At 41.4% G+C, this 25,883-nt stretch overlaps 2 protein-coding genes across 2 annotated transcripts in view; both read left to right on the top strand.

Annotated features, from left to right (window-relative positions):
• LOC147349300 (uncharacterized) overlaps positions 1-19,941 on the top strand; it is a 55,185-nt gene extending 35,244 nt beyond the window's left edge. Inside the window, exon 5 of the mRNA XM_086363681.1 lies at positions 18,972-19,941. Within this exon, the coding sequence (XP_086219807.1) occupies positions 18,972-19,180 (209 nt within the window). The 3' untranslated portion in view covers positions 19,181-19,941. The remainder of the gene's footprint in view (positions 1-18,971) is intronic.
• The window catches only part of AKAP6 (A-kinase anchoring protein 6), a 599,671-nt gene that overhangs the window by 41,814 nt on the left and 531,974 nt on the right, over positions 1-25,883 (top strand). The gene's annotated exons all lie outside the window — the stretch shown is intronic.

Below are 25,883 nucleotides of genomic sequence, written 5' to 3'. Positions count from 1 at the left end.
CCAGTGAGATTATGCAGAGTCCCTCCAGGGAGCTATTCAGTCACTTTTTCAGAGTGTACCTTTTTCAAACGTATTCTACCCCACATCACATCTCCCAGCCTCCTCATTCTGGCCTGCTCTCTGCAGTAGTCAGCTTTTGGAAGTAATGGGAGTATACCTTTTGGGTATGTGAGGGTGGAAATTAAGTTAAGAGAACTTTCTTAGAAGTTTCCTTAATATAGGAAACTCTATTAAGTATGGTATATTTATCCTTGTCTTTAGAGCTTTATGTGGCAATGTCAAGCTAGTTATTGCAGAAGACCTGGTACTGGAAATTCCTTGCGTTTCATGTGAAAATATGATGTACCTGTAGTTGGGATAGTGTCCTCTGTAGGGCTGGGGTTCAGAGCAAAAGGAAACTGTTCTCTGTAAGATTTGCTCTAAAATGGCACCTCTGACTGACTGAGTCCCTCTTGAACCACTTTGGGATTCTTCAAGTTTCTAGCTTGGCTGGATTGCTTTTGGAGCCAAAGAGAGTTCTAATCATTAGCATTAGTGAGTTGTTGCTCATTAGCATTTGTGTGGAGTACCCAAATCACTGCAACAAAGGGTGTGAAACCCTAGCTGGTGGTGGGGGGAGGGTGAGCGGTATTGTTTCTTCTTGGATTAATACCAGAGTTACTTCCCTTGGTGCATATCTATTCTTCCCTGTGTGGGACTGTTTAATGTTCATACTGTTAGGTGAGAGCCTCATTCAGAGAACTTAAAAAAAAATACACATTATCCTCAACTTATCTTAAAAAAATCTACAAACCCAACAAAAGAATACTTTCTTTGTACAGTGACTTGTTCAGAAATTTGAAAAGGATTTATGCTGCATGAGAGAGCTTTTCCTGCAATGCAGGTCCACCAGTTATTCAAGCAAAGAGTTAATCGAGGCCAGGGAAGCTTCTCTGGCAGCCTGCAAGCTTTGTGTAATAGCCAGGCTGGGGGTTGAGAGAGGCTGATATTCATTTGTTTGTGTATGAAGCTTTCATTCCCAAAGTCTTAGACATCACATACCAGGAAAGATGATTGTGAAAAGCAGGGACAAGCTCAAGTGTTTCCCGGCTGTTCTGGTTGCCTTTGATATATCTGATGCTGCCTGACAGTGTTTGCTGCTTGGTTGTCTAAACAGAATTGTCTTTTCCTGTGATGAGTGAGAATTAATTATTCCCATCCAGCCATCATCAAAAATACTCTGATGTGAGCTTGTGTACCTAAATGAGTCTTACAGTAAAACCTTTAGTTTGGAAATCTCCAGTCCTCCCATTTAATTGTACCGTGTGTAAGCTTCACCTTGGAATTGTAGAGTTTGAGGAGGTATAACAGTCTTTGATTCTGAGAAACTGTGCAGTGGGTTTGTGCAGAGAGGCCCAGATAGGAATGTCTCCCAGCACCCTGAGAGCTTGGTCACTTCCTTTTCCTCCCTGACTCCAACTTCCTTGGGTCTGGCTATAGCAACAGCACCCCCTAGTGTGTGACAGGGTGAGAATGGGCTCCTGTTTAATGAGGTGAGGCGCTTGGGCTTCAGTGAGTGAAGAGTGGGAGACAAGCATCTTGGCCTTTATTGAAAGGACAGCCTGAGCCTAGCAAAAGCAGCACAGCTTCTAAGTTTCGAGAGCTGAGAAAGGAAGATAGAGGCAGCAGGAGAATAGGGTTTTAGATTATTTTACAAGATGTGAAAGCTAAGGAGAGCCTCAGGAAGGAATCTGTAGGTTGCTGGGGAAAGGTGCTAATGGCCTATGAATAAGTTTTTTGTTCTTCCAAAGACTTCATACCTTGATCATGTGCATGGGGAGGAAGATGGATATGGTCTGGCCACAGAGACCTTTCATTGTTGACTGAGACTGAGCCTGCAAAGGGGCCAAAGCATTTTTCCAAACACTTCAAGCAGTGGTTTAAAGGCTGCTAAAATGTAGATGACTGATAGGTATTGCCTGACAGCAGAGTTCCGATCTAGACTTAAGTATAAGAGGAAGCAAGAGTGGGTAGAGATGGACTCTAGAGAGGATGGAAGAGGGATGCTTCCTTCCTTCATTTTGTTCATCACGCAAATATTTATTGTTGAGCTGGTATTCAGTGAGAATTCTGTTCTAAGTACTGGCAGTGAGTTCATACTAGGTGTGAATAAAAGGGAGTCCCTACCTTCACGGTGCTTGTATTCTTCATGGTTGCCTGAGGGTCCTATAGCTCCATCCTCCGTGCTTACATTTTTTAAGCATAGTCTGTTTACAGGCAGAATATGATTTGAGGGCATGGAAAGTACCTACTGTTCAAGATCGTGTCTGCTCCAACTGGTCTTTCCTGAACTTTCCAAACCAAAACCCCTTCAACAAAGATCTGTTTTCTGAGAGAAGTAATAATGAAGTCAGATACTTTGGCCCCACACTTATTGTCTGGAGAAAATGAACAATCTGATAAGACCTGGAGGGATGGGGATAACTCTGGCACCAGCCAATTGTGGCCTGAGGGAGTTTATTTTTCAGAGCCAGGGTTTCCTCATCTTTGGAAACAGCGATATAAATTCCTCTGTCAGAGCCTTTCTGGCTCTAATATTCTCTTTTGCATGGCAGGCATCATCCTGGAAAGCACCAAGTGTGGTGCGTCCCTGGGAACACTGGGTACTTGTTTGGCAGTGGGGGCAGGACCAGATAGACTCTGAAAAAAAATGAGAGTGTGGAGAAGGAGCATGATTTGACAGTCAAATTTAGGCTATTTAAAAAATGTTTCTAGGACTGGGACTATTTTCTGACTAGAAGTTGCCTAGAAGGGAGGGTGGTAGTATAGATATGTTTGTTGCAGATTTTTTTGGAAGCTCAATTACTGGCACTTTTGAGGATACTAATGAATTTTTTCAAAGATTCTCTACAAAACTCATGGTCATAGATCTGACCTCTGAGCTGCAGCTGCTGCTGTAAAGAGCTTTAGGATTTTCTTGTAGTGTGGAGTGCTTTCCCTTTAACTCTGCTGTTCAGGATAGAAATGGAGTACCACAGGCTGGTAGTCTTTGAATCCTAGAGAGCAAGTGACCTACTTACTTACTATTGTGTCTGAAATATTCAATTAGAGCATATTTTAGGAAATACTTTTTTTAGCTTGGAACATGATTTTGCTTTTGTGAAAACACACTCCAGTAGAGACACAAGATTCGTTTTCTTGGCTGTTCTGACCCACTGTGTCAGAAGTAACTTTGGATACTGTATGACTTCTCTCCTTGGAAAGAGGCAATGTAAAATCTGTCAGCTTCTTTAGTAAAGACAGTTCATAACTGTACTTTTATAGGCACATGTGATAAAAATTAATTAAACAGATTAACAAAAGCTTTTGGTTTAGAATTTTAAAAATACACGAACTATTTGCTAGGCTTTTCTAACATCTCGAAGCTGTTGATCCTGGTCTTTGCAGTTCATGGGTCAAGCTTTCTTTACCTTGTGGCCTTTCCCTTTGCACAGAGTTTCAGCCTTTCTGTGAAGTACTGTGTAAACAGGTTTCTGGATGAAGTGTGGGTAGGACTTTTTTCTTTGTGAAATTTCTTGACTTTTAAAGAAATCATACCCGGGACCAACCAAGAGGCACAAGCCTTGGGTGGCTTTGGAGTTTTCTATGTGTGTGTTCTGCCATCTGCTGGAAAAGGATGACCAAGCTGGGAAAGCTGACAGGCAGTGTGGAAGAGGGCGTGCACTCCTGCCCCCTCCATCCCTCTCCCAGGGCTGGGCAGAGGGTACAGCAGAGCTTGTGAGTTGCCAGGACACACTTGGTTTTCTGGTGGATCCCCCTTACTCATACCTGGGGTTGTCTCTCAGGGATTTCCCTACCAGTCTGCCAAGGTCAGGGCCAAGCCACTTTCGGAGCCTGCATCACCGGATCCTCTGGCCTCATTCTTTGGGTACACAGTATGTTCTGGGATTGCCTTGAAGTACTTTTCACTGGTTTAAATTGGAAACAAAACAGAACATTCAGTCTGAGTAGGGGGCAGGGTGTGATGTTAGTATAAGAGGGCCAGCTGATCTGTTTAGGAAAGGTCAACCCTTTTTTTCTGAGATCATAATCTCCCTCCTTTCTGGTATTAAAATGCCCTTTTACAAAATGACAGTAATAGATGAGAGTTATCATGTTAAGCATTTATTTGCAGGGCAAAAGTAAAAGTTAGCAACTTTGAGTCAGTTACCCTAATTCTTTAAAAACATTTTCTTATGTCTGTGAGATCCCAAAGTCTGGGTTTGCTACTCCCTGTGGTCTCACCTTTTCCTTCATGTGATAACTAGAGTAAAAAAGTAAGGTCAACAATCCTCAGCAGTAACTTCCATATTTTCCCTGGCAAATCCTCCATGGATTTTTCTGTGCTGTGACCCACATAGAGACACAAAAATAATAGCGTGGTAGAATGAGGATAATGTCTCCTCACTAACTGGGTCGCTGCTTTATAGATGGATTTTGGTCTATTGTAAATGCTTGGCCTTGTTTCGCACCCCTTTGGATCATTTTCTTCCTCTGGAGTTCTCCATGGGATGTGACCTTCCTGGCTGGATGTGTCTGTGAGACTCCCATGGGGAAAGACTTCGATTTTTGGCCGCCAAATCCTCAAGGCAATCGGGACAGGATGTGAAAGCCCAGCCTTCCTGTTTCTTTTTAAGATTTCTCAGAGGCTTATAATCCTTTCAAAAGATTTTTAAATGGAAATGTGAGATTTTGGTATCTATTAGTTAAAAGATTCTAGTAACTGAAGTAATGAAACTGACCTTCTTTATTAAGGGTTATACTTATAGAAACATATGATTTCCCCCCGGTATGTTTTAAAGCATTAATTCAAATAAAATTATAAAGATTAAAGAAAAATATATAAGTGGAGCTGCTCTAATTAAGGCAGGTTTGGTATTTGGCTCTGTAGACCCTGAATTGAAAATTGCTAGTGTGTAAAAATTGAATAGAAATTTATTTTTGAGGATTATTTAGCTAAGAAGGCAGATAGTTGAGATCTGAGTAGGTGGAGCCTGGGAAAGTAAGTTTGTACAGAAGCCAGAACACGTGGTGTCTTCATTGGAAATAGATGTTCCCAGAGAATAAACTTTTTTGTATATTTATCTGTTGATAACAACTGTTTTTGAACAAGTAAGGACTTTCAAAATTGCAGGGTATGAGTTTCCTATGGACACACACAGAGGCTTGTGACCTAGAGGCCATGTGAAGAAGGTGGAACAATCCTCCCCAGTTACATTTTCATGGGCCAGATTGTTAGGAACATGTCCAAGAAGTGATTTCATAAAACTTTTGAAAATTGGCTGAAAACCCTGGCAGATCTGTATCATCTGGTAAATATTTAGGACCTTGTGTATATTATTTTCAAGGAAAGGAAATAAACTATAGAAAAAAATTTCTTCAGCAAAAACAAAACACCACAGGACTGTTAGCTTTTAAATTAGAATTCTTTTTTTCCAAGGATGCGGGTAGGGGAGCAGGAAAGAGATCTTATTTCTGAAAGAATTCAGCTCAGTTCAGTTTAGTCGCTTAGTCGTGTCCGACTCTTTGCGACCCTGCTGCGACCCATGAATTGCAGCACTCCAGGCCTCCCTGTCCATCACCAACTCCTGGAGTTTACTCAAACTCATGTCCATCAAGTCGGTGATGCCATCCAACCATCTTATCCTCTGTCGTCCCCTTCTTCTCCTGCCCCCAATCCCTCCCAGCATCAGAGTCTTTTCCAATGAGTCAACTCTTCTCATGAGGTGGCCAAAGTATAGGAGGTTCAGCTTTAGCATCAGTCCTTCCAATGAACACCCAGGACTGATTTCCTTTAGAATGGACTGGTTGGATCTCCTTGCAGTCCAAGGGACTCTCAAGAGTCTTTTCCAACACCACAGTTCAAAAGCATCAATTCTTGGGCACTCAGCTTTCTTCACAGTCCAACTCTCACATCCATACATGACCACTGGAAAAACCATAGCCTTGACTAGACAGACCTTTGTTGGCAAAGTAATGTCTCTGCTTTTTAATATGCTATCTAGGTTGGTCATAACCTTCCTTCGAAGGAGTAAGCATCTTTTAATTTCATGGCTGCAGTCACCATCTGCAGTAATTTTGGAGCCCCCAAAATAGGTCAATTTAAATTCTCTTTTCATTGAAAGTGACTGGATCAAAGTTTACTGTGATTTGCTTGTTAACTTAGCAACATCTGGACATATGATATCTTCATTTTTTATCACCTGGTAGTTTATGGTTTTTATTTTTATTTAAAATTTTTTTCCTTGCTTGAAAGAGCTTATGAGAATTCAACATTACCTGATCTCAAAATTTCAGTGTATATCTCAGAGGCAGTTGAAAATGTGAATTTGCCTGTCTAGTAGGAGAATTAGAAAGCAGAAAGGTAGAGTTCAGGAAGAATACTCCCAAAAGGGAGCAATCAAACGTCAAGGCCATGTTCGTTTCCTCAGGACATAGCCTTCTGTTAATGATACCACCTTATATGTCTTTCCCAGTGAGGTTCACATCTGTCATGTCATTTGTCTTTCATGTGTCTGTTAAGGCAAATGGCTGTAACAATCATGCTGCTATTATACAAACTAGGAAACAGAGTCATAGATGAGGAGTTACTTTCCTGTCTCCCTTTCCTATCTCCCTTTCCCTCAATTCCTCGTTCTGTTGGTAATGAGGATAACACAGATGTCAATCACTTATATTATGCCAAGCACTTTACATGTATTTCCTATGTTGTAGGTGTATTTTTATTTTCCAGATGAAGAAATAGTGGTTTATAAGAGATTAAAAAAAAAAAAAAACCAACCAACTTTCAGAATTTATATAGCTAGCAAGTGGCAGAATGGGAAAATGACACAGAAACCGTTACACCATATTGCCTTTCCAGTAATGTGCTACAGGGAAAGCAGCTTTCACAGGCCAGTTGAACCCAGCTGTCTATTCCCGGGCTCCTAGCCTGGTTACCCTCTTTCATGTCCAGCATCCAGAAAATCAGGGAGTTGATTTAGACCTCACAGGAAAGGGGTCTGGAGAGGTCACAGTGTCTAGCTCTCTAGCTGAGAGGTAGCTATCACAGGTAAGCCTTCTCAAAGATGTCTTAAAACAGCATGACAAAGATGTAGTAAATGAGTATACACTCTATGTAATGGCGCATGAGACATCAGCTCAATAATTGCCCAAGGCCTAAGCAGGCAAGCAGAAGGCCTCAAACTGAACGTGCCTACCCAGTGGGTAGGCAGACGTCATCCCGTAGGTTTTATTCACATCCTGGCCTCTTCCCTTTTCTGTTGACTTAGGCAGAGTCTCAACTTTTCCTTACAAAAGATCAAAACTAAGACTTCTTGGCTGCCCAAATCAGATCATCACTAAGGTTTGGCCATCTCTCAGAAAAGACAAGCTGGATTGGCCTGCACTTTCCTTCCTTGGCATTTCAGGATGTTCACACTCCACTGATGGACCTTAAAACCAGCAACTGTCTCCTTCAGACCATAAGAATGTCTTTGACTCAAAAACTGAATGTACTTGATGCCAAGTAAATAGCAACTCAGAGACCATCTAGACTCCCTAGCTTTTAATCTATTATCTTTAGAAACCTAACCCTTCTCTTTCAGACCCAGGCCTGTACAAATGAAATTCTATTGGGGTATAAAGTTTATTCTAAAACAATTTTTGGGACTACTGCTGTTTTTGAATCCTAATTGCCATCTTTGTTATGTTTGTGATGACGACATTTCTAAAAGGAATAATTTTGTAGAGTCTGTGTGTACATACTCTGGACCCTGCTTGTGCTAAATTCACTTTAAAGGAAGGTACCTCAAGTGCCTGACTGTACACAAGGTGAGAAGAAGACCAGACATCTAAGCACTCCGTTTCTTCTTTCTTCCTGGGTTCTGTGAATGTGTGAGACTTTTCAATTTCTCCCATGCCTCAAAAATTCAGATATCTCAGCTACCTACCAAACAAAATATCACAAGTGCTTTAGTGATCAAAATATCACCCGCTCTCAGAGGAGGGAGGGTGTGGTCAGAATGCTGCCTTCTTGCTCCTAACATAGCGTCTGCTCACTTTTTAATTCATTGCAGAAAAACAGACCTTTCATTTTAACCTCTGCATGTTAAGAACATGATTCCTAACGTTCCATTCATTACAGAAAAATCTCATTATTTTAAATATCTGATCTCAGATGTTCATTATATTGCTGTATTTCTTCTTTTGCTTTCATAGAGGGAGATAGTGTCACTTATATTTGGCAGATGGGAAAGGGTCAAATAAGCTGAGACTCTTCAACTAACTCAGCCCTGACCCCAGCCAGCAGGTGGTTCTTTTGCTCTCTCACTAAAACTAGGACTTCTGCAGGAAATAGCCCTTGAGGAAGGCAGGTTTAAGTAACTTAGCTGTTGGTAAGCAGCATGCATGTAAAGCAGAGGTTAATCTTTTCATGCTCTAAACATCTTATAAAATAGTAGTGGAACCAGATGTACAGGGGATCCCAAACATACAGTTTCTGCACTGCAAACTTTGTCCAGTTATCAGCTATAGAATTGCAGGTGGTCATGTCTTGCTTATATCTTAAATCTCAAACTGAAGAGAATGAGGGATTTCCTTTTATCAGGTTACATATGATATCAAAGAAAGCTGTGCACCTTGGCAAAGCACGTTATCTTTGGGGAACAGGACCTCTAACCCAGAGCGATAGAGTTGGGAAACACAAAGACCCCCAAGTGGGTCATTGAGAATGATGGTAAGTGGTGCCACTCTTGCTTCCATCTCTTGGTTCACAGACTTGTGAATTCTTCCTGTTGCGACACAGTGCCATATAGATTCAATACTTACATGCCATCCTTGTAGGGAATTGCTTCTGAGCTGATATTTCAGCTACACCTTCAACTGGGCATTTCAGTGCTCTATTATGCCAGTGGCTTGGCTTCTCTGTGGTGTGGTATGTGATATGGCCAGTATATTCCATGGTCATGGGCCTGCTGCACATGTCTTTCATTATGCACTAGGTTCCTGGCCATTTGCTATGTTTTGTGGCCTTCTATGTCTGTGGAATAGGCACACCATGATCCCTGTATACTGGTGCTGCTTGAGACTTGCAGATAGTAAAGGCAACCCCCTCCTCAGAATAGGTGTCTACTCCTATAAGAATGAATCATTGGCCCTTGAGGGAGTATAGTCAACTTGCTGCCAAGTGGTAGGTTGTTTTCCTCAAGGAATAGTGCTTAGGAGGATGTTCAACTTTGATCTCTGAGGCTGGAAATCCAGAGATGGCAGTAGCTAGATTGGCCTTGGTAAGTGAGGATCACACTGTTGCACCCAAATGTAACCATCATCTCTGCCACTGTGGGATGTGCCCATCTTATTAGTTCAGGGTGGCTGACTTGTGTCAGCTGGCTGAGTCATTTTGCCTATTTAATCCCTCAGTGCCTATTCTGTGGTGGCACTGATGGCATTGACATGATACAAAAACCTTCACACTTCATTCTCTCAACTATATGTCCATTTACATGAATCTTTTTGACTCTGATTGTCTGGTATCTTTTCTTTTTAGGTTCCTTATCAGTTAGCTGACCTTCTAGCCTTGCCAGTCACTGCAGTAATTTTGTTCTCCTGGCTTCTGTGCTGCCACCTGGGCACAATTGCTTTGGGGCCTATCAACTCCATCACTATCAATAAGCCAAGCTTTGCGACTGCCTCTCTTACTATAGGCGCCAACTTACAGAGAAGAGCCACTACTGAAGTTCTTAGTGGTGCCCGTTCTCCCTTCACTAGAAATTCCTGATGGCCTTGGTAAATAAATGAAGCGTCCTGTTAGCTCTCCTAACAAATATACTCCTCTGGTGGGTCTTTGGAATCACATAATGCACCCATTCCAGTGTACCTGCTTCCCCCAGCCTCTTTATCCCTTCTTTGGCTGTTTGCTGTGGCAACTCAAGAAGTTCTACTTTATTTAGTGTAGACCATAGTTTTCTCTGGGCTTTGCAGGTGGCTCAGTGGTAAAGAATCTGCCTGCCAAGCAGGAGATGTGGGTTCGATCCCTGGGTCAGGAAGATTCCCTGGAAAAGGAAATGACAACCCACTCCAGTACTCTTGCCTGGGTAATCCCATGGACAGAAGAGCCTGGCAGGCTACAGTCTCTAGGGTTACAAAGAGCTGGACATGACTTAGCAACTAAACCACCATCACCATAGTTTTCTCTAGGCTTCTAAGAACCTCCGGACAGCAAGTTTGCTCCTTCCATGGGGTCCTTGCCAGGATGTTAGATCCCATGTCCCAAGAGAATGCCCTAAGTCAATTTATTCTTGCTTGCTGTTGTTTAGTTGCCAAGTTGTGTCCGGCTCTGTGACCTCATGGACTGTAGCATGCCAGGCTTTCCTGTCCTTCACCATCTCCCAGAGTTTGCCCAAGTTTATGTCCATTGAATTGGTGATGTCATCCAGCCATTCTTACTTACACAGTCTTGTACTCCTCCTCCCTTGATTAAGCACCGTTAAAGTACAACCATAGTGGTCTTTCCCTGGACTGTCATGACATGCTAGTTCTTGAAGTTCTCTTTCCTCTTTTATCACCCTTAGCATGTTACCACAGATTATCTTGAGCTATCATTCTGGCAGTCAGGGGACAAGTGGACCACTCCTGAAGGTGGCATGTACTTCTTGTGGCAGAGAGGCCTTTGTAGTGTCTTCCTTTATGGGTATGTGCTAGCTTCTCACCCAAAGTGATGGGTTCCCTTTGCAGACTTGCAAGGCTTAGGGGAGAATGTTGAGCCATACAATATTTGTTTTTCTCTTTCTGACTTACTTCACTTACTTCACGATGAACCTCTAGGTTCATCCACCTCATTAGAACTGACTCAAATACATTCCTTTTTATGGCTGAGTAATATTAAGGCAATGGCACCCCACTCCAGTACTCTTGCCTGGAAAATCCCATGGACGGAGGAGCCTGGTGGGCTGTCATCTATGGGGTTGCACAGAGTTGGACACGACTGAAGCAACTTAGCAGCAGCAGCAGCAGCAATATTAAGTAGCACATGCAGCTCAATACCAGGAAAACAAACAGTCCAATCAAAAAGTAGGCAAAAGACCTATACAGACATTTCTCCAAATGTCTGAAGAAGACATTGTTATTGTTCAGTCACTAAGTTGTGTTCAATTCTTTGTGACCCCATGAGCTGCATCATGCCAGGCTTCTTTGTCTTTCCCCATCTCCTGGAGTTTGCTCAAATTCATGTCCATTTGAGTCGGTCATGCCATCTCATCCTCTGTTGCCTCCTTTTCCTTGTGCCCTCAATCTTTTCACATCAAGGTCTTTTCCAGTGAGTCAGCTCTTCATGTCAGGTGGCCAAAGTACTGGATCTTTGGCTTCAGCATCAGTCTTTCCAGTGAACAGTCAGAGTTGATTTCCTTTAGAATTGACTGGTTTGATCTCCTTGCTGTCCAGGGGACTCTCAAGAGTCTTCTCCAGCACCATAATTCGAAAGCATCAATTCTTTGGCACTCAGCCTTCTTTGTGGTCCAACTCTCACATTTGTACATGACTACTGGAAAAACCATAGCTTTAACAATAAGGACCTTTGTCAGCAAATCAGCAAAGTGATATCTCTGCTTTTTAATACACGGTCTGGATTTGTCATAGCTTTCCTTCCAAGGAGCAAGTGTCTTTTAATTTCGTGGCTGCAGTCACCATCTGCAGTAATTTTGCAGCCCAGGAAAATAAAATGTTACTGTTTCCACTTTTCCTCCATCTGTTTGCCATGAAGTGATGGGACCGGATGTTATGATCTTAATTTTTTGAATGTTGAGTTTTAAGACAGCTTTTTCACTCTCCTCCTTCATCTTCCTCAAAAGGCTCGTTAGTTCCTCTTTGCTTTCTGCCATTAAAGTGGCATCATCTGCATATCTGAGACTGTTGATATTTCTCCCAGCAATCTTGATTCCAGCTTGTGAGTGTTCTGGCCCAGCATTTTGCATCATGTACTCTGCATATAAGTTAAATGAGCAGGGTGACAGTATACAGGCTTGATGTATAGTATACAGGCTCCTTTCCCAATTTTGAACCAGTCTGTTGTTCCATGTCCAGTTCTAACTGTTGCTTCTTGTCCTGCATACAGATTTCTCAGGAGGCAGGTCAGGTGGTCTGGTATTCTCATCTCTTGAGGAATTTTCCATAGTTTGTTGTGATCCACATACAGATGGTTAATAAACACATGAAAAGGTACTCAACATCACTCATTATTAGAGAAATGCAAATCAAAACTACAATGACATATCACCTTACACCAATCAGAATGATCATCATCAAAACAATCTACAAGCAATAAATGCTGGAAAGGGTGTAGAGAAAAGGAACCCTCTTGCATTGTTGGTAGAACGTGAATTGATACACCCTCTATGGAGAACAGTATGGAGATTCCTTAAAAAACTAGGAATAAAACTATTGTATGACCCAACAATCCCATTATTGGGCATATACGCTGAGGAAACTGTAATTGAAAAAGATACATGTACCCCAATGTTCACTGCAGCACTGTTTACACTAGCAAGGACATGGAAGCAACCTAGATGTCCATCAGTAGATGAATGGATAAAGAAGTTGTGGTACTGTCAACTTAAAAAAATGCACAATGTGACACTTGCAAGTTAAGTTTTATTTGGGGGAATATGAGGACTGCAGCCCTGGAGATAGCTCTGAGAAACTGTTCCACAGAGGTTGGGGAAAAGGAGAGTGTATATGTGATTTTGGTGAAGTAGGGAATTCATGCTATTAAGCACATATTTTCCCACAAAATTTCTGCTTGTCTCATGAAACTTCTGCTAGTCACGAGAAACTGTCATCACCATGAAGGATTTTAGTGCCTTTCTAGATATGAGGAGATACAAGACTTGGCCTAATGAAATCAGCTCCTGAAAATATTTAACTATCTGAAGACCTGCCCTGCCAGTTTCACCCTGAGTACAGAGTGCCTCATTTCTGTTCTCCATCCTGAACTCTTTCAGGGGCTGTTGAAGGTCAGCAGCTGTGGCAGCACATGGTTTGATATAATCCTTGTAGAGGCAGATGGCAAGCACTCATGGCAAGTGCCAATTTGTGGTTGACAGTACATATATAAAATGGAATATTACTCACCCCCTTATCTTTCAAATGCCTGCATCTTACCGGCATGGCAATTCCCCTCCACTGGCTGTGTTCCCACATCACTATCAGTAAAATCTTCAGCCACTGGCCCACTGCCTTGTGCCAGGGACTCTCCATGTCCCACAGACCCCTTGGGGTGTACTCTTCTTTACCAGACAAAGGGTGGATGATTCAGTCCAAAGATCTCATCTTACTGCTTGCTTTCTCAGCCCGACTCCTACTACCGATTGTGTCAGTTCACGTTCTCTGGATGTTGATGCCAAGATGGAATTAGAAGTGTGAGGGACTTATGGGGGAGACACCTGTGAAGGATAGAGAGGAGTAAGAGCCAGAGTAGAGGGAGAGCCTTTGGATGGCATTGTGAATCTGAAACCTGTGAAGGAAGGGAGGGAAGAAAGGAGGAAAGGCGGGTAAGAACCTGAGACTCTGCACAGCTTTGAGCAAATCTTAGTGGGCAAATAAGGACCCAGAGCCAAGGTTGCCCTTAGAGGCATCCTGCCTAGGCTGGAACAGTCCTGCTCTAGTGCCCCTGCTGTGCACAGCTGCTGGTTGAGAGCGGTCCAGGGAGCCTGTGGCCTTGGCCTGAGTGCTGCCTCAAAGCCTAGAAGCGCGTCTGCTGGAGACTGGCAGCTCACTACACGCCATGCACCTGATGGCTGTCACCCCCACTTCTCTGTCTGTGGTCTTCCTTATCTTCATGGCAGCATATCCCCTTCTTAGGTCAAAATCAAGGACTCATCCTTTATTCTTTTCTTTTTTTACATTCTCCACAATCTGTCAGGATAATCTATGGTCAGATTTTCATATCTTATCTAGAATGTGACCACCTCTCATTATCTTCCCTGCTCTCATTGATATAGAGAGACACAGGAAGAAGATAGCTATCCACAAGCCAAGGAACGACTGAAGCTACCAGAAGCTAAGAGAGAGGCCTGAAGCACATCCTTGCCTAGACCCGTCAGAGGGAGCATGGTCCTGCCCACACCTCAATCCCAGACTTCTGGGCTCCAACACTAGGAGACAGTGAATTTCTGTTAGTTAAACCACCCAGTGTGTGGTGCTTTGTCTGTGGCAGCCCTAGTGTACACATACAGGTATCATCTCTCTTTTGGATAACTGCAAGGGCCTCCCCGTGAATCTGTTTCAGCCTCTTTCAACAGAGTAGTGAGAAGGATCTTACTTAATACGTCAGATGTCACTCCTCAGTTCAAAAATCATCCAGAGGATTTCTGTTTTCAAGTAAAAGGCAAAGTCTTTACCCGGGCCCACATTACATGTGCTTCCCCTGTCCACTCTGCTCTAGGTGCCTACCGTTAGTCTTCAGACGGGCCAGGCTCTCTCCCACATGAAGGCCTTTGCTAAAGCTCTTTCCATAGACCGACCTTCCCTCAGATCCCCAGGACTCATTCTCTCACTTATTTCAAGTCTGTGTTCAGTTGTCACCATCTTTGGGAAGCTGGTCCTGACCACCTTGCTTAAAATTCATGATAACTCCCTCTGCATGCTTGATTCTCTTTAACTGGCTCTATTTTATTCTTCTATAGCACTTAACATCTAACATAAGATATTGATTATTTGAATTATTTATTACCTATCTCCTTCCATTAGAATGTAGGCTAGGGATAGGAATTTTTGTTTGTATCCAAAGCAGTATAACAGAGCCTGCTTTGTGGAAGATGCTTAATGTTTGCTGGATAAAGGAATGGGCTTTCCAGGATAGGAAACCGAATAAAATATTAAACCCTATAGTCTGGTAGCACAACACATCCCTCCATGATTTAGTATCTGGTTTGGATCTTGTGCCCAGAACTGACCAATCTTCATTCAAGATGCTATCAAATGCCTGTGTCAGGCGCAGGATCAAAAAGCTGTAATGTTCGGTCTCTGCCTTCAAGGACTCAGAGTCTAGTGGTTGGAAGCAGGCAAATGTGTGCCAAGATTATCTTATTGTCGTCTTTCTCATTTCTTTCTTTCTTTTTTTAATGTATAGTAGAAGTAAGGCAAGGTGCATTTGTGGGTGATGACAGCCAGGTAGATTTATCTTGTTGCATATAGTCCAAGCAGTCTTTCTTTGAGGGAGTGTTAAATCTTATTTCAGGTATCATAGTAGCATCAAAATCTTCCCTCTCATACTCCATGTCTAACAAAACAGTATAGATTTCACTTAAAAAAGATGTCACTATCTGGAATATAATGATTAATCTATTTAAAAATGCAGAGACATTTCTATTAATGAAAAATTATGATCGTTATGCAAGTTTCTGACTAATCCTAATTACTGCCAGCCAGTTTCATGAAAACTTGTAAGTAAAAGGTGCTTCTGGAAGCATTATGCAAGAAGAAGCCTTTAAACATGATTCATCTAAGTCTGGTGAATGCAATGAAAGAGAAAAATAAATTAATAATACGTTCATAATCTTAAGGTAAAAAATAGGTACTTGTAGTCCTATTCAAAAGTTTACTTCTCTGGGATGTCTTTTCACGATCTGTCAAATGATAAAATATTTCAAAAGCATATGTTTGATTTTTTTTATTTCCTTTTTTATTGAGGTATAGTTGATTTATAGTATTATGTTAGTTTTGTGTATATAAGTAGTGATTCAAAATTTTAAAGAACTTTTTAGAAGCAAAATTTTGTAGAAGCTTTATGTTTTAATTTGAATTAATTTTCCTGAAAGAAAATTTTTGATAGTTCTTGTCTTTGATGTGGCTTAAAAATCTTGAGTGATGCCTCAAGTAAAAAGCAGTGTTTTTGTGTGCATGTCTGTTTTTCCATTCATCATTTCCTCATTTATTCAGTGTTTGTTGAGTGACTACTCATTTTTATAATCTAGACCTGTATATGATATTCTCTCAATTTTATGGAGATAAAAGTTCTCAGCTTTTTCCTGAACTGGGCAGAAATATAAAGAATTGTCTACTTTGTATTCATTGCAGTGACTTTAAAGGACATAGTTTCTATATTTTTGGCTTAAAAGTCTTAGTCTGTAAGAGGGAAAAAGCCTTGTGTATATTCAATACATAATTGAATGAGAAAAAAAGTAATGTCAAGAGTTCAGAGTTTAAGGAAAACACCTATTATTTCCACCTCTAAATGACAGTTATTATTTGCTTTAAAATATCAGTTTCTCTATTTGTATTCATTTCTATTTTTTCGCTAAAGAAGAATTGTTGCATTCTTCCTTAATTTGACATTTTCATTGATGATCCTTCGTTCTCTTCAAGATAATTTCTCAAAACATTTTCTTCATGTGTATTTCCTTCTCTTATTTTGTGACATTTCCACATTTCTTTCCTAACTTGATTTTAGAAAGCTCTAGAAGCTCACCTAAAAATTCTTTGAGTAAATCAAGTTATTCTCAAATTATTCCCCTAGTCCCTTGCCTTTTTTTTCCCCCCCTTCTTTGGCCTTTTTCGTCAAAGATATCATCCTATTTTTACTTCTCTTTCTTCTGAAATATAGTTAATGTACTTCTTTTTTGAAATTTTCTGGGTCTCATTGATTTTCTGGTTTCGTGAAGTCTTTCAATGGATTTCAGAGTTCTGTCCTGTTCATATTATGAATGTAAGAAAGATATTCTTACTTTCTTCTTTCATATTTCTGGCTGTTTCCTTTATTTCAGTTCCATCTGTTTTCCTTTCACCTTTTTGTCTTCCTCCTGGATGACCCAACCCCTTCCTCTCTAAATTTCACTGTGATTCTAAGACAAAATGTCAGATTTTTCCTTTTATTGTAAGATGATGGTCCCAACATCTCTTCCTCTCTGTGCCTCTGGTAGGTTCATTTCCATAAATGCCATTTTCTAGTTTTCCTTTAAGGGTAAGTAAACAGTCACTTCTGTGATTTTCCATTTTTATCTCCTCTTTTAGGGTCACCAGATGGCTTACTCCATATTCTCATGTTAGATAGACTCACTTATTTAAGTACCATATTCAAAGTTGTTAAAACTGAGTTGTCTTGACTTGTTTACTTTAGTTCCATTAATTTATCTGAATTAGAAAACTTACCTCCTTCTAGTTAAACTCAGTCTCTTAGGCTTCCCCAAATGTTTAATTAAAATTTTTTCCTGGTCTTTTTCCAACCTTTTATAGCACATCAAGACATTACAGGGCAAACACAGCAGAGTCATGTGCTGATGTCTCTTCCATGAAGGGCTAGTCCAGTCTCAGACGCCTCAGTTTCAACTTTAATAAAAACTGTTCCAAAACGCAAACACTACTTTCCCGTCCTCTCTCCTTCTTTCTTTTGGTTAAATTCAGGAGTTGTCTGCTCATCCTGATACTGTTTGATTGAAAAACGAGCTCTTGGGAATAAAAGTTTTTATTCAACATAAATGTTTCAGTTCACTTCAGTTTAGTCGCTCAGTCATGTCCGCTCCTTGTGACCCCATGGACTGCAGCACACCAGGCTTCCCTGTCCATCACCGACTCCTGGAGCCTACTCAAATGCATGTCCATCAAGTCCGTGATGCCACCCAACCATCTTATCCTCTGTCATCCCCTTCTCCTCCTGCCTTCAATCTTTCCCAGCATCAGGCTCTTTTCCAATGCTTAGGTGTCAAATTATCTGTCAGAATATGACCAAAAAACATATTGTTTCTTCTTCCCATGTTCTTTGTCTTTTATTTCTTTATAATATTCATCCTTTAGTATGATTTTTAATTCCTAAAAACTGACTTGAGAATCCCTCACTAAAAAGCATTCATCTTATTATTTTTTGAAGTGTGAATCAACTTGTTCTCTTTTCAAAAGGATCTTTTCTCCTCACTTTGAGAGCTAAAGTTTCAAAAAAAATTATTTCTCTGCACACTAAAAAGTCATCTCTAGAAATGGAAATGGAAACCACAATGAGATGACACTTCAAGCACCACTGGCCTCTGGTGGTGGGGGCTGTGGGTGACACAAGGATGGGTAATAGCTGCTTATGGGTGTTGGGGGTCTTTTGGGAATGATGAAATTGTTCTGAAACTGTGATGGTGGTTTTACATATCTGAATATACTAAAAACCATTGAATGCACATTTTAAATGAGTGTATTATATGGTACATGAGGGGCTTCCTAGGTGGCACAGTGGCAGAGAATCCGCCTGCTAATGCAGGAGACATGGATTTGATCCCTGTGAAAAATATGCCAGTATTATTGCCTGGAAAATTCCAGAGAAGCCTGGTGGGCTACAGTCCACAGGGTTGCAAAGAGTCAGACATAATTGAGCATGTGCACGTGCACACACACACACTCACACGTAGTATATGAATTATATCCTAGTAAAGTTACTAAAAGAAAAGAAGCTTAAGCAATTTAGTTTTCAGTAATCAGTATCACTTTCTCATGAAATACTTAAAATGAAAAATGTTCTTACGTCTTTTCACCTTAATTTTTCTCTTTCTCTCAGAAGTTAGGCTCATTCCTCTGGTTAATAATTGCATCTGATCTGATAGAATCTGTTGGCATTTTTGCTTCTTCCCTTATTAGCTAGAACACTTCCAGTTCAAAGAAAATTTTACCCTTGACAGCCACTAGGGCTCCCTAATGAAAAGCAGGAAAGGTACTTGATTCCTTTTATTTGTCAGCTTTACAGATATGAAGCGGTTCCCTAGCATGCAAAGATGACCAGTGCTTTTTAGGATCATTATGAACTTAAGAATTTAAACGTGTGGTATATTCTAATGCGTTGCCAGTATTATCCTTACGAGTGCCTAAATTTTCCCGTATTTGCCCAGCAGGAGCATTCAAGTTGAGTCATGGACATTCTGGAGATAACTCCAGTAATGTTTGATGACTTCTTTATCTTTTAGTGTAACAAATTGCTCTTGGCTCATCTCTTATGTTTTCTGTTCCAGACATTAATCTACCATTTCTCCAAGAAGCCCTGAGGTATATTTTAGAGACCACTGCTGCTGCTGCTGCTGCTAAGTCACTTCAGTCATGTCCGACTCTGTTTGACCGCATAGACGGCAGCCACCAGGCTCCCCCATCCCTGGGATTCTCCAGGCAAGAACACTGGAGTGGGTTGCCATTTCCTTCTCCAATGCAGGAAAGTGAAAAGTGAAAGTGAAGTCGCTCAGTCGTGTCCGACTCTTCGAGACCCCATGGACTGCAGCCTACCAGGCTCCTCCATCCATGGGATTTTCCAGGCAAGAGTACTGGAGTGGGGTGCCATTGCCTACCTGGATGCTGTGGTTGGTAATTGCTTCTGGTTTGGCCATTATTTTTAGGTCTTTTCAGTAGACGTATACAAGAAATACACACACCACCCCCACCACACACACACACAGTTGTAGCATGTGGGATCTGGTTTCCTGACTAGGTATCGAACCCAGGCCCCCTGCATTGAGAGTGCAGAGTCTTAGCCACTAGACCACCGGAAAAGTCCAAGAAATATTTTTAACATAAAATAAATTATGAATTCATGCTAATACTTCTAATTAGAAAGCAGGATTTTTACTTAATTGCATTGATCCTAATCTGTGCCTTCCTTTTACATCAAAATCTCTGTTCTTAACACCAATATTATTACTCATTATACTTTTCCCACACTACATACCCAGTAGTCCAAGAGTTGCATTATTAATGCTACTCTAAAATTATGATGAATTGAAAATGATTGAAATGTTTGAATTTCTTTTTTGTAATGAGGGTGTATGCAAAAACATGAATGAGGAGACACATCACTGTGTTTCAAAGTCACTTGTGATTTATTTCTGATGGTTATACCACTAGACACACATTTAGTTTTTTTTTTTTTGCTTTTTATTATTAAGGCTATTTTACACTTCCTTTTATTAAAGTATAATGTGTATACTGTAAAATTTGTCACTTTTAATGTGTGGTTCTGTATGTTTTGACTAAAGCATAAAATCATGTACCCTGCCCTACAACCAAGACATAGAACAGTTCCATCATCGCCTGAATTGCCCCAAGCCCCTTTATGGTCAACTCCCACTCCCGTTCCCAGCAATTAGGAATTTGCTTTTTGGCCCTGTAGTTTTCCTTTTTTTCAGAATGTCATATAAATGGAATCATATAGTATTAATACAAAGCTTTTTGAGTATGGACTCAGCATAAAAGTATTGCTTTTTAAAATTTTGTTTTGTAATGATATAAAGTATTTGTGATTCCACAGTCAAATCAACAAAAGCATATGTAAAGAAATCTGTTTTTTTATCCTGTACTCTTCACTTAAGCCTTTCCTCCCTCTATACATAGCCATTTTCTGTTTTGTGAGGTCTATTTGCATCTGTCTACCTATCTCATATTCCCCTCTACCTTCTCAGTTAACACAGTGTGCACACTTTGCTCAGGTGGGAAATTTTAGTTTAATTTCCAGGACTCATAATTAAAAAGGGCTTAAGGATAATAATATTTGACTAACTCATGTGGTCGCAAAGAGTCGGACACGACTGAACGACTGAACTGAACTGAATCTCTAGTTTTAAATTGGAATTGTACATTTGGTAAAAAGTACTATATCACCGTTCTTTCTTTCTTCCCTCTCTTTCTTATACCCAAATATTACAAGTCATGGCTGGTGATGTGTCTGCCAGTATGGACACGGAGGTTGATGTTTGTGCTGCAGTTTAGGGTTGGCTATGATTTCCTGTGCCCTCAGTGTCAAAGTGGGCCTTGTGCAAGCTTATGTAGCAAAGGGCAATAGTTACTACTGAGTATCTACTTGTTCCAGGCATGTTCAAGATTGGGGGGTAAGGCTGAAACAAGTCATTTTTTCCCAACCTTATGATCTTACAGTTCTTTGAAAAAGGAAGACAAAGTGTGAGGAATCTTTGCCCTGTGTAAGAGATGGGAGAAGCTGGGGCTTCCTATTTCTTGCTGTGGTGGCCAAAACTTGCTACAAGAGTAGCCAGACAAGGCAGCCATTTACCTTAAGGCCCTCTTTTGCCTTACCTTACTACCAGGCCTGATCTAGGGACTGAAATTTCCATATCTGCAAAACTCATACCATTATCTTCAGAAACTTTTGTTTAAATGTATAAGGAAGGGGCAGCATAGTGATATATTAGATCATTTTCCATTCTTGCCCACTATTTTAATAGTTTTCTAGAAGATGGAAGGGCCCTGAGGAGTATTAATAAGAAGGGTATGGGGAGGACAGCCAGAGGTCAGATTGTAATGAAGCTTAGGTAGTTAATGTACAGAATGACAGATAAAATGATCTCGATAGATTGGGAAGATGGGCCCAGTATCAGCAGGATGAACTAATATATGGCTAAAAGTCAATTTTGAATTCTTTATCACAGAGCTAACCATGCACAAACCAGGAGCTAGAGAAGCTGAGGGAAGGTCCAGGGGAAAGCAGAGCCAACTTCAGGCCCAGCTGCTGCCTCATGTGAACAAGTTGAGTAAGCAGATATAAGCAGCAGCCGTGAGAGCTTTGGAATGGTTGCTGCATCATTTCAATCCAGCAGATCTCCCACAAGAATCATTCTTGTGTCTGATCCTCCTCAGAAATACACAGAAAAGGGAATCCTGGAAAATGTGGTTCATCTTACTTAAGTTGACACATTAAAGAAGTCACCACAGATATGTACTATTATGATTCTGTGATGACAAGTAATAGACTCGAATCAAGATTGCTACTGCTACTGCTAAGTCGCTTCAGTCGTATCCGACTCTGTGCGACCCCATAGATGGCAGCCCACCAGGCTCCCCCGTCCCTGGGATTCTCCAGGCAAGAACACTGGAGTGGGGTGCCATTTCCTTCTCCAATGCATGAAAGTGGAAAGTGAAAGTGAAGTCGCTCGGCCATGTCCGACTCTTAGCGACCCCATAGACTGCAGCCCACCAGGCTCCTCCACCCATGGGATTTTCCAGGCAAGAGTACTGGAGTGGGGTGCCATATAACTTGCAAGATAACACAAATGTAACCTTGAGCAAGAATGTAGCCAGGCCTCTGAAGGGCCTAGGATCAGGTATGTCTCGCCATAGGCCTATTTCCTCTGCCCCTTTGACCTTTTGCAAGTACAAGCTGGCCAGCCTACAGGTTCTAAGCTACATCATGGTAACTGGATGAGGCATCTCAAGAGGCTAGGCCAATGTGTCTCTGTCTTTTAATTCAGGTATTGATAAATGGACTCTGACTGGTCCAGCTTAGACTTCATGCCTATTCTCCGTCCAGTCAGGGTGACAGAGTCACTCTATAAAAAGTAGTTTCAAGACCAAGAACCCACTGCTGTGAGGGAAGCAGAGAGTTAAAGAGGGATCACTCACTGTTTCTAGAATTGAGTTATCAGCTAGATTTGTTCTAAAATTTGTTCCTGAGCGAGGTGTGATTCCACAGGTGACACTCAAGCTCCCTGTAGTTCTGAGTAGCGCAGTGCATCTCTGTTTTCCCCCTTTCTCATCTTTTCCCTTTGCCCCCAGAGCTCAGAGCTCTGATACCCCAGTCCCTCCAGGCCTAGGAAAGCAATCACTCCCATTCTGACCCAGAATTGTATGCATTTTAAAAGAGAAATTGGAAAGGGTAATGTAGTATTTAACCGAAGGGAGTTAAGAGTAATGCCTGGACCCAAAACAGCAACAACAAAAACCCAGCCAGCCGACCAAGCTCCAAAACCCTTTTTTAGTAACTAACCACATATTTTGATTCTGAGTCAGACAAGCCTTGAATTTTGGATAAACCCAAAGGGCAAAACAAGATGTGGGGACTGGGCCATCAAGAAATCAGCATTGTCATTTGGTTTAGTCCAGATGGCAGCCCTGAAAAGGGTCCTAACATTGAGGCAAATACAAAGATACTATTGAATGTCATCACCATCAAATACTACTTGTTAAGCAATTCATTGTTTTGTCTTTACTGGAGGGTTGCATGGAATGATAAATAGCTAGAAATTATATGACCACTGGTTGGAAACCACCTGAGGAGTAACAAAATAAATTCTGTTCCTCTCTGTGAATTATGGAAAGACTAGGATGAGAAAAACCAATTGCATTATCTGGACACTAATTCTTACTGATAATCCTTAGTCATAATTGTATGCCAGTGTTTTCAGGCCTGTTTCTACAGGCTAGATATGCCTATCAAAGCAATACTAACATGGACAAGCTGTGAAATAGATAGATTTTGCAGTCTGTGTCCTATGCCTCCACACTGAACTCACTCAGTCATTCAACAAATACTAAGTACCTTCTATGTGGTAAGCATTGTACTAGTCACTAAAACTCTCACTTAAAAATAAACCAATGAAACCTTAGGTTTAGGTGGGATTTTAGAAGAGAATGAGACCCACTCTATCTGGGACTCTCTTCCGGTGACATCAAGTGCTATACATTCAGAGGCAAGACCCTCCAGCAGTGATCATCTCTAAATGATAAAAAGCTTGTCCATATATTGTGATGAAACTTGCTTCATCTGTTTCTACCCATGAGTTCTAATCTGCCCCTTGGAGAACGGTCTCATTCCCACTTACACATCCCAGCCTCATAAGGTTTGTAGACTTTCTTGAAGTCTCCTATAAGGCAACATCTTCAGGATTCTTTGCTGTTCCTGTGATGTCACGTGAACACTCTAGTTGCAAGTGTCCGTCTTTGAACATGATGCTCAGAACAGGACACAGCAAGTCGTAAGTGCAGAGCTTAGTAGAAGAGGTACCCTGGGCTCGTAACACGCTCTACATTTGCTTTAGTAATTACTTTGAACATACGGAGTTTAAAACTCCAGGGGGAAGCCAAAGCTCTCCTACTCTCTACTCCTGCCACTGGTTTCTTGAGTTCAGGTATATTAGCATTGTAGTCAGATAGGGCTCTATTAATTTCTTATTGCTGCTTATTAGCAAATATTTGTTATCTTACAGTTCCTTGGGTCACATGTCCCACATTAGTCTTAGTTGGCTAAAATCAAGATGTAAGGCTTGATTTCATCAGGGCTTCTTTCCCAGATTCTGCAGGGACTTTCTCGGACTCTGGCCCCCTTCCTCCATCTTCAGAGTCAGTGGTGTTGCGTGTCTGTGCCTTTATTCCGTAGTCACATCTCGCTCCAGCTCTCCTCTTCTGCCTCCCCTTTTCATTTTTAAGACCTCTTGTGATTACTTTGGGCCCACCTGTATGAACCAGGATAATCTCTTTTGAGGATTAGCAATTTAATTCTGTCTGCAACCTAAATTCCCCTTTGCCGTGTAGCCTAGCATATTTATAGGTTCTGAGGATTAGGATATGGGCACACTTGGAGGGCATTATTCTGCCTACCATAAGGGCTATAGCAGCTCTGGAAATCATGTCCCTGTAAAACAACATCCAAAGACTGTGAGAAGGGTCATGTCTATTGCATGTTCCCTTTTAAAAAGGAGGAGGAAGACTTCCTAAAACTTCTGTGCACCCAACAGATTTCCCTCTTCAATTAACTGGCCAGAACTGTCACATGCCCTTTCCTAACCCAGTCATTGGGAAGAAAAGAAATTCCATGATTGGCTTGCACTACTCAAGATGCATCCCCTGGGGCAAAGGAGGGCCCAGCCTCCTAGGAGGGAGCAGGCCTCTGACACCTGAATCAGATTGGGTTTCTGCTAACAAGAAAGAGATGGAAAATGGCTTTTGGGTATTCTTTATCCTATAACATCACCATGTAATGGCTTTTAATTGTAACCTAGTTACCTGAAGGGGAGAGAGAGAGAAAAGGATGTTTTAAAGTTAGTTCTGCGTTTTCCCTTCTGTGTTGAAGAGATCAAAAAGATTTAAGATATTCAGAGAAAAACAAGAAAAGTATCAATATATTAAGTATGTAGGTGTGTATCAGTAAGGGTTCGTCAGATATATAGATATAGATATAGATATATATATCTCCATCTTGTGATGTCTTGTGTGAGCACTCAGTAGTGTCTGACTCTTTGCAACCCCATGGACTGCAGTCCATCAGGCTCTTCTGTCCATGGGATTTTCCAGGCAAGAATACTAGAGTGGGTTGCCATTTCCTTCTCCAGGGCATCTTCCTGACCCAGGGATTGAACCCATGTCTCCTGTCTTCTGCATTAGCAGGCAGTTGCTTTACCACTGAGCCACTTGGGAATGTGATATATATCTGTAGGTCCCTCAGTTATATAAGGTCTCATCCCTGTAACAAATCCCTTCATACGTGTATTTATATATAAATATACACACACAGACACACAGGGATTTACTGCAGGAGCGTGACTTTATGTAACTGTGGGAGCTGGTCAAGCAGTATGTATAAGTCTGTCATCCTCCCATTTGATGTTGGAGCTTGTGACACAGAACAGACAGGGAAGGGAAGATGACTGTAAAGTACCACGTGCAGGAGAGCAAGAGCGAACTGGAACCATTAACACAAGTGGGATCCCTCAAGGATGGAATGAACCCGTTGCATTCTGAACACCTCTGATCTTTCTTTAACGTGAATTGAATCTCACTTGCATTCCAGTATTTAGTCTACTCAGGATTTGTCCTACTCCTGGCTTTCCTTCCCTACATTGAACTTTTTCCCATTTAGGAAAACCGGCACATTTATACGTTATTATAGGTAATGTACATTGATTAGAGGCCTGTACTTTAAAAAAATTATGTATATTTTGGCTGTGCTGAGTCTTTGTTGCTCTGAGGACTTGTCTCTAGTTTCGGTGAGCGTGGGCTACTCTAGGTGTGGTGCTCGGGCTTCTCACTGCGGTGGCTTCTCGTTTTGGAGCACCGGCTGTAGGGCCTGCAGGCTTGAGTTGTGGCTCCTGAGCTCTAGAGCAGGCTCAGTAGTTGTGGTGCACTGTTTAATTGCTCCTCAGCGTGTGGCATCT

The sequence above is a fragment of the Bos grunniens genome, chromosome 21 (genome assembly GCF_055505025.1).
Source record: "Bos grunniens cultivar Pamir isolate PY7600 chromosome 21, Bosgru_T2T1.0, whole genome shotgun sequence".
In the NCBI taxonomy this organism is placed as follows: domain Eukaryota; kingdom Metazoa; phylum Chordata; class Mammalia; order Artiodactyla; family Bovidae; genus Bos; species Bos grunniens.
The sequence above is the reverse complement of the archived record's forward strand: the minus strand, read 5'-3'. Positions and strand labels throughout refer to the sequence as shown.